General features: G+C 37.0%; 1 protein-coding gene across 2 annotated transcripts in view; it reads left to right on the top strand.

Moving 5' to 3' along the window:
• Positions 1 to 1,586: 1,586 nt before the first annotated feature.
• Positions 1,587 to 10,038, top strand: part of LOC137285175 (caspase recruitment domain-containing protein 11-like) — a 91,737-nt gene continuing 83,285 nt past the window's right edge. For both annotated transcript variants that reach the window (XM_067817414.1, XM_067817413.1), the window contains exon 1: positions 1,587 to 1,867. In XM_067817414.1, the coding sequence (XP_067673515.1) occupies positions 1,796 to 1,867 (72 nt within the window). In that variant the 5' untranslated portion in view covers positions 1,587 to 1,795. The remainder of the gene's footprint in view (positions 1,868 to 10,038) is intronic.

Genomic DNA, 10,038 nt, shown 5'->3' with positions numbered 1-10,038 from the left:
ATATGTGAATGAATGAAAGAATAACTGCTTCACCGCGGCAAAACATGTTGAAGAACGCAAAAGTATCGCTAGAACACGTGTTAACATCAGTTGTCCTTTTAAAATAATAAACTTTGAGACATTTTTGTTTAAATTAATAATTAAATCAGATATCGTATTGCATGTGGGAATGTGGGCATGGACATTAACAAAATGTTAACTGACACTGTCACACACCATTCAAAAACAGAAAGTTTAAAATTATCACAAAGCGTTATAAACACCTTTCCAGGTTTGTTAACATATAAGATCAACGAGAAATATTTGGATCAACAAGAGAGAAAGAGCTTACAGAACTATAACCCTCAAGCATCACCAGCATCAATGACAGATCAGATCAGATCGTCATATTTTTCATACACATCACATACGCGCTAACAATTTTTCTAACATCATAAAACTATCACTATTACTTGCAATCACCTTTCACCTGATGGTATATTCAATTCGTAAAAAGTAAAGGTGTATGTGAAAGAAGTTTTAGAATAATAACGAGGAACACTCCAACAACGCAATGTAGTATTTCAATGGCTGATCAGATAAAATCAACGATATGTCACATTTTTCACACAGCTCAAATACATCCTAACATGTTCTTTTAGATGATGAAACAATCACTATTACTTGCAAACACATTTCACCTAATAGTGTATCCCCCTAAAAAGAATGAAAGGTGTATGGGAAAGATGTTTTTGAGGCAATGACTAGGAACACTCAAACAACGTCATGTACTATTTCAGTGGCTGATCAGAACAGATAGGCAATGAGTCATATTTTTCACACATCTCAAATACACCGTAACCATCTTTTAAGTCATAAAACTATCACTGTTACTTGCAAATACCTTTTAACTAAAGGTATGTTTCCCTTCTAAAAACTAAACGAATGTGTGAAAGAGGTTTTTATCGGCTTAATTTTCGTGGTGAATCGGGAATGGAAGCCAGTGAGCCATAATGTACCGACTTGAAACTTAGCTACAAATCTACTGTCCCTATACTGACACTAATACCAATTATTTGACTTAAACTGAAGTGACAAATTAGTTAACTTATCTTCTACATATGGGTTTTCAGTTGTCACAATACTCAGCGAATGTAATCAGCTGTTGAAAATAAACCGGGCTCAATCTTAAATACTAAGCTGCCGCCATGTTGTCTACACTGGTCACGTGGCGAGGCGAGACGTACGTTCAGCGGCTTTCCGAGGAGTGCCTTCTCCCTCTATAGGCTCCATGTTCTCACGAACGTGCGCTCTGTTCCAAATTACATGGTAAGCAAACACCGTCACGGGAGCATCGCGTAATGTGCCACATATGAATATTTAAATAATTGTTTTCTCTCACTGCATCGTTAGGTTATGCAGGACAAATCCTTAAGTATTAGCTTTATGTATTTCACATATTTTCCTATATCATATATGAATTTCTTATCCACGTTGAGTTCATTAAATGTTTAATATTCCTCCTCATAAAAGCTTCCTCCCTTGGAGGACCGCGAACTTCAACGACGTCACAGGCAGAAAGTAACACGTTGATTGGCTAGATTCCTGTCAAATCACGGCACTTATCAACAAACCCCGCGTGTGCAACCAGGAAGTAAATGGTTACATGATAAAAGTAGAAAGGCCTTCAAAACCTGTCGTGTAACAGTGCGCACTGAACTGATAACCCGCAGTCCACAGGAACCAGCAGAGACGAGCTGACAATGCCCCAGCGCACGTGCAATGACTATGTCAGTTGATTCCAACTGGACGTGACATGTCATGCAGTGACATAATGGACAACGTGCAACAAACAGATATGGACGACTCCTCGGCAGAGAGGACAAAGGTGACAGTTTACCTTTTCAGTTCATTTGCAGAAAGAGATACTAAGAATTGATGTTTATCGCGCACGTGGATAAAGCATGGCATGAAAGGAACAAGATGCAGTCAGCATTACAAACTCATGAAACTTAGTGGAAGTTAAGATTTTATTAACACCTGAACATACGTGTTTCATCTATATTTACTAGTGTAATTGTGCCATATCCAATAGGTCATATGATGAAATATAATTTGTTATGTGAAACAGTTAATGGGTGTTATAAAGGCTTGACTACATTAATATTAGAGACCATACACCAGTATTATTGTCTATGTACTGAAAGCATTATCCAAACTACCGTAACTTGTTTGTAGAAGAACATCATAAGTCTCAGGGCACAAGCTTATTATTGAATATGTTCCTTGAAAGCAAATAGTGAGATGTGGACATTATACTTTTATATACTATACAAGGACAATAGTTAAAGATCGTTTAAAGTTGACCACAGGGTGCTCCTGAAAATGTTAAGTGCCATTTGGAATGTAATGGTGCTAACAAGAACATGTTTGATCCATCAAGAAGAAAGTGAAGTACATGAATGCAAACTTATGATTATACGGTTGTGTTCTGGGCCCAGTTTCACAAAGCTCTTATGTTTTAAGTCGTAAGTCTAAGCACTCGTAACCTTTCTTGTAGCATTCATGCCTCATTTATTACAGTATTGGAGGTACAAATGATATGAGAAAAATTACAAGATCTTAGGCTTAAGAAAGCATTTTGAAACAGGACCCAGTTCAGATAGAGTGACTGACACACCGATGTGACTGACATTTGCTTGTCACTCAGAATAAGGGATCCGTGGTCTTGCTGGAGTGCTGTTAATGATGTAAAACTCACTCACTCACTCACTCACTCTTTGTTTTGAGTTGACCATAATCTATGAACACCATATATCACTGACCATTCTGAGTGCATATATACAATATATCATTGATTAGATTAAGTGAATAGATGCAATGCGTCATTGACAGTTGTGAGTGCATGGATACATTGTGTCAGTCCATTGATATAATGTACCACTGACCAGTGTAAGTGCATTGACACTTACAAGTGATTATGGGAACTATGCCTGAGTTGAATTAATGTTCACATCGCCTAGCCTTTGCGAGCATTCTAAGGAATATTTTCCATGATCACTCATACTGAGTTGATTGTTCTATTTGTTACCTATTATGTAATGTAAAAGAGAATCACAAATTAAAAACCACCTAAAGACAGGACTTTTGAACCCAAACAGCTGCTTCATATTCATATTATGCCTCTTGTAACTTCAATATTAATAACATAAATACGCTATGGGAAACAGTACCTTGTAAAACCTCTTTAAAATAGATCAAACATTTTTTAGGGAATAATTTATTAACATACGTTTATATGATGACAATGATCTTTTAAGTTCAATATCATTGAACTTAATAATAAGGAAGAACATTATTAGATCAAGTCAGTGCACCAGAACACTGTTCATTCACACAATGTGTCTAGTGACAGGTTATGGTGTAGTGTAGAAACATTTTGGCAAAAACCTGTCAATGTTTGGAATGATTAAAAGTTAGGAAATGTAACAACAGCCATTCCATTAAAACATCTAGGAAAAGTTTTCTGTCAAGAAATTCAACACATTTGAAGATTTGAAGATTTTGTTCTGTGAAAGGCATATGTTACAATCATGTCATTGGTCCCAGGAGAGTACAGCAGTTTCAAGAAGCGTAACTCTTGATGGAGTCAATGGGAAGCATCTCTGGAGCACATGGTTGTCTGACAGAGGTGTACAGGGGAATACACCACCATAAATTGGACCTGAGAATTGGACCCACAGAATGAAGATTTATGTCATGCAACAATGACTGTGACTGTGGCAGTCTGAGACAGAGGATTATTGGGCAGAGTGGTGTGGTTACTAGGGTTAAAGGGGCACTGATGCGGAGCGAATAATGTTTCTCGCCAACGGTCTAATTACGAAACCAAACCGCAAATTGGTCAGCGCCCGCTCCTTCGACCGTGACGGACAAAGGAACTGGGCTCCTGTCCATATTAGCAGAATTTCTTCACCTAAACAGTCAGGAGGCCGGATGCCCATCATATGCCATTTGTTTAAAAATATCCATGGTATTCCTTGTCTGATCGTAACCAAATATCCCAGCAGTGTAGTTCTTTTCGGATGCTTGGATGGTATAGTTACGTATACTGATCCAATTTGATCCTATTTCTGTGTTTTTAACCTCGATATTTAATCATGTTACATGAAAATATGATGTCTACAGGCACATAGCAAGCCATTTGTTTCAGTACGGAAGATTGCAAAGCTTTATATATAGGTAGTTTTGAGAGTGGGTTCAGCTGTGATAGCAAGTATCATACGTAAATTTTGGTAGCTATGGTAGCTACAATGGTTTATTATTTATGCTAATAAAAACACACAGTTGATTTATTTGAATTCGTAAACAAACAAAAAACGATGACTTTGCCTTCGGTAGAGAAATCTGAAAATTTTCTTACGTAAAAAACCCCTTATTTCACCTATTTTCCCAAGTACACAGCAAATGCCTGTGTGTATTCCTTATGTAACGAAATTCTGTTGGTATCCTCAAAACAGTTTCGTCCCATAAGTATTTTCAGGCTGCGTGCGACACAGAGATTACATCTTCCTTGCTGTAACTCGCGTTTGATGGTGTAAACCTACACCTGTTATTTGTCATCATTCTCTGGATTGTCAATTAGTGAATTTATAACAGGTGTAATTAGTAGTAACACCACTTCGGTTACACAACAAAGGTTCAAATTTGGCCTTTCACCTGTCTGGAGTAAATACTCAGCATTATAAATTAAGGTCTGTAATGGCAAATGTATTTGCATGTTATGTAATATGTGCATGTAAGTGATGCAAGAGGGTTTATCAGCTGAGTTACAAAAACAAACATCGATCAAAGGATTAATCGATAACACATTGATTGATTAATTACTTGTATTTTCTAGCGGATTTGTCAAAAGGCAGTGTGTGTAGATGACTACACCCTGTCGTAAAGAGTGAGTGCAAAAACAACATCCTCCCTTCAAAGAATTAACCACCCTTGCGTTGATTGATTGATTGCTCATTATTGGTTAACTAAATTACTTAGAATAGTGGACATCATACAAATAGTTGCCAGGTGTGCTATCTTGGGAGACCAATGAGAGGTTTATCTGGTTTTCACCATCGAAAGACGTGAAACGATGTGTTTCTTTTTCGCAAACTAGACAGTTGTAAGACACGCGACACAGAGCAAGATTATTTACCAGCTGCAGATGAATGGAATACGATTTCTTTTACGTGGATATTGATGGATACATTCCTGAACAAGGTATGACATTATTGCTATAAAATTAGTCTGTTTTACATTCATTATTTGCATTTTGTTTTAATTTGTTTGTTGTAGCATTCAGCAGAATCTGTATGACAGAAAACACACACTAGATCGCGTATGTGTGTGAAATAGGATCCACATTGGCAAACTATACAATGTATAAATGTTGCTTTTGTGTTAGAAATTTACTATGAGTATAAGCAGATCGTGTGTTCTTTTATTAATTTTCAGAATCATACAAATATGACTATAAACTAATTAGGTTTTTCAGACAAAATATAGAGACGTACATTGGCTTCGTTATTTTTCTGTCCTAATAGTTTTTTTACCATTTCTACCACTGGCAGATGATTAATCTTCAAAGTGTTTCATTTGGTTTCATAATACATTTGTAATGAAGTAAAAATGACTTCACCTAAGTTGATCTGTCTATAACTAAACTATCAATTGCGCTTACGGAATGCGCAGCAGAGGTCACGAACCAGTCACGAATTCTGGGATATCATCCGGGTACTCACGGGAGAAAAACAATAACAAACGTTTACACCAGTCCGCGGAAATTGCTCCGCATCAGTGCCCCTTTAATGACAACAGTTTATTGATGGACTGATGTTGTTTCTCATTAATTGAAGAGTAACTGTTTATTGATTGAACATTTTTGTTTCTGGGAAGTTGAATGATTTGATGTACTGGTACCCCATTGTTAGAGAGGGTCTGGATGAGAGATATTCAGGAGCTGGGTTAGCCAAATGGCGGCCATGTTTGTTTACAAAAATGCAAATGATTGGGGTTTGTTTTAGGTAAGATTGTATACTTAAGAACTGCTATTTATAATGCAGTTTTATTTCAAAATAACATATAATAACAAGAGTTTTCATATTCTTCAACCTTTATGTTTTATTTATTAAATCTTGGAATGCATGAGGACAACATGTCCTATTTATCAATTTATCCTATTTATCATGAAACAGTAAAAGTTGTCAGTGAACTTGGATCATGAGAATTAGCTCCATGAACCAATCACATTTCTTCTCTTCTTAGCTGACCAATCAACAGCGAGAATCACTACAATGCACACCATGCAAATATCAGAAGATATTACACAGGATCTCCTCGCCCGTATGGGTAATAACGTGTGTTATTACATGGATTCATTAACAGTCTGACCATTATCAATACAATACTTGATGCACTCTGAAAGACCAGGATTAGATTCCATTAACACTAAGTAATTACATTATTCAGGATATTCGGTAGGTGACATTATGGAGAATGTTATTATGACACCAAGAATTCAACATACACTGTATGTAGGAGAGTCAGTTTTACTGACACAAAACCCATCATTCAGAACAGCCAGTAAATTCCAGGGAATTCTGAATCTACTGTCACAACAACTGAGCATTGTGTCATTATAATGACGTACTGTTTGCTATGTGAGCCTCCACAGAGGATTTAAAAAACTGACATCATATCAATGTCACATGTGAAACATATTTGTGTGACAGGATTAACCTGTTTGTATCATTTTTCAAGTCCTCAGAAGACATGTTTGCATGTGGTTTATTATCAAAGGACTCCATCCATGCATGAGATTTCTAAAAGTACTGAATTCAGCCTGTGTGTTATCATCGGACATCTTTGACATATTGTGAAAGTTCGTCATGAAAACAAGTTCACGGTTATAACTAGAAATCAGGAAAACTATGTCTTGGTGCTCATTTCAAATTTGCAGTGCCAAGGTTGGCCTATTTCTGACATACGATTGGCTGATGTTGTATGTCTGGTAACAAACACACATGAGCTGGTAAGAGTTCCTCCTGTTCCCTCATCATACATAATATTTATAAATTGTTATAAACTGAAATTATAAAGGGGCACATGCAGCGCAAAACCCAACTTTGCAGATTCTGAGATCTTTTGGCATGGACTTACAGTAAGAACTTATCAAAATGCAAATTCAGCTTATAAAGTTGAAAAATAACTCGGTGAAAGCAAGACAGTGCTGGGGAAAAAAGTGGTTTTGACAGCAGTGCTGCACCCAGAAGTACATGTGCATGCAGTGATTAGTTAAGTTTAAAAGCTGATAAAATTGTTACAATCATGCAGCATCTCTGGCTGTATGCAGTGTACAGAAAATCCTGGAATATCCCCAGTTGCTGTATGCAATGTCTATAAAATTCATCATGCAATAAACTCTGGTCCATAAACGCAGATTTTGTTTTCTATTCTAAATCTAGTATTTATAGTTTGTCTTTACAGTTAACAGTTATTGGACTAATCCATTTATGAGTACAGGGTAATCAGGTGGCAATTTAAGTCTTGTGTCAGCGAAAATGCACTGTAGGCAAAATGCAACTGTAATTGAAAGGGTACCAATCCATTGAGTCTCGAACTGGGAAGTCGACTAGTGAAAACAAAGCAAGTGATGCGTGCAAGGATTATCACTGCAGTCAAAGTTTGAGAACAAGAGATGTCCTTGTGATTACAAGCATCTTGGGTCTGCAGTAATACAATAAAAATACACTGGTTCCATACTTGTAGATTTTAAGAAAGTGTAGTATTAGAAATACTAATTTCATTTCTAAATATTGCTCAGTTTGAAAACTGAAATATTTAATACATGTGTGTGGAGACATAGGAAAATGTGATGATTGTGACAGCAGTCACCGTCACAGACAAAACTCAATATCTCTTTATTTCGTATGACTGCGTGTCTGCTAATGGCAGTATATGCAATACACAACTTGAATCATTGACAAATGCAATTTGAACTTAACACCTATCAGACTATGCACCTAAAACAAAATACATTGATTTATGGCTCATGCACATGGGCTCTGTCTCAGCTGTCACATTATGTAATTACACAGGCAGGGAAGTGTGATACTTGTACACATGACGTTTTATTGTGTTTGCATCCACTTTTGTCAGATGATTTGATCGGAGGGAAACCGGTGCAAACTCACATTGTCAGTATCAAGTTCTGCTTTGTACTTTGATGAACGCCACACAGTAGTTCACCATTTCAGTATTTCTTGATTGAATCAAACGCAAATGCAGAGAGCATGTATTTACAAACCCAAACATATCTATATACATTCTTTATGGATGACAACTTCTTTTATTGTGTATGATGCAAAACGTCACATGATATACAATAAAGGAAGTTATTATCCCCCCATCCCAAAATCTTACTTTCTTCTTACACACAATGCTTCCAAATTGCCAATCAAACAGATCATCTCTCTGTACATACAATAAGCTCTCAGCATATCAGCAAATGAAGCAGCCAGTGAAAAGTTTCCATTACACTTGAGAGCACACATGCCCACTCTGACTGGGTTCAGTCTTTCGGGTGCTTCGTTTCGAGGGAAGTAAACCCAAGTACAAAATATTGTGCTTTTGATTCGCAATTGTACGCTTATAGTGTTTATTTGTATTTTCACATGTATATGATATGTCATGAATATGTGATAATTGTGTTTTAATTATGTTTGATTTTTTGGTTGCATGTTACCTTTAAAGCCCAAAAATTAAGTAATTACGATATAGGGTCAAATCAAGTTGTGTTAATCTGTCAATTGCAGAAGACATATGTGGACAATCATTATGGGGGAAACGGAGGAAGCTCTTTCCCATGAGCATGCATAGGTGTGTTTGTATCACCATACATGGTTCATGATGCCGTACTTTTTACTCTTATTATATATGATTGATTCAGTATGTCCTTGATTTAGGTGTAAACTTCAGAAGTGAAACAGATCAACTTCTGTAATGAGTTTCATTTTCAGTCTGTAAGCAAATTGATGTGATGTATGGATGTGAGTGGAAAACTGAACCTACAGGTACATATTCATGGAGAGTAACAAGGAGCTCATCATTTGTCAGAAGATGTTGACATAATACTGCTGCTCATTAGTTTCTAGAGCTTTTGCAGTTTTGTGGGTGCTTAGTAAATACTTTCAGGGTTGATGCAGGCCCCCCTAAGTAATTGAAGGAATTACAGCAAATTTTAAGGAATTGCATCTCAAATGTAAACAAACGCAGCCCACTCGCGAAACAATTGCAGCGATATCGGTAATTTAGCGGTAATAACAGAAACACATCGGCCCTATCGGAAGCAATGTCGGTAATACTGGAAACACGCTCGGCCATCTTCGGAGATTTTTCGGTCGCGAGCGGAAACTCACGCAGCAAAACATGGCGTCGTTGGAAGAAGCGCCCGTCTCGGAGAGTTTTGTTTTTAGTTCCTACTATTACATTTTTATACTTATCCATCTTTGACCACCTGTGTTGAATTCGTTTAGGTATGAGGTGTTGTAGGGGCAATAGCTTATGTTTTTAGGAAAAGATAGTCACTCTAGGAGAGTGTCACAAGTCATGCCCCTGGAGATTGTTTACATCTGAACATCGAAGTCGTGCCGATGATTACGAACATCATGAACGTGCGCCATGAAGAAGTTTTTGAGCCATAATTTTTCTTGCTATGAAATGCAATTGACAAATTTAAACACATTTTACAAAAAAAATGATCTTATATCTAGCGCACGTTCGTAATCATCGGCACGACTTAGATGTTCAGATGTAAACAACCTCCAGGGGCATGAGTTGTGACACTCTCCTAGAGTGACTATCCTTTCCTGTAAACATAAGCTATTGCCCCGACAACACCTCATACCTAAACGCATTCAACACAGGTGGTCAAAGATGGATAAGTATAAAAATGTAATAGTAGGAACAACAAACAAAACTCACCGAGACGGATGCTTCTTCCAACGATGCCATGTT

The sequence above is a fragment of the Haliotis asinina genome, chromosome 5, assembly GCF_037392515.1.
Source record: "Haliotis asinina isolate JCU_RB_2024 chromosome 5, JCU_Hal_asi_v2, whole genome shotgun sequence".
Lineage (NCBI taxonomy): Eukaryota > Metazoa > Mollusca > Gastropoda > Lepetellida > Haliotidae > Haliotis > Haliotis asinina.
This window is presented reverse-complemented; position numbering and strand designations above follow the sequence as displayed.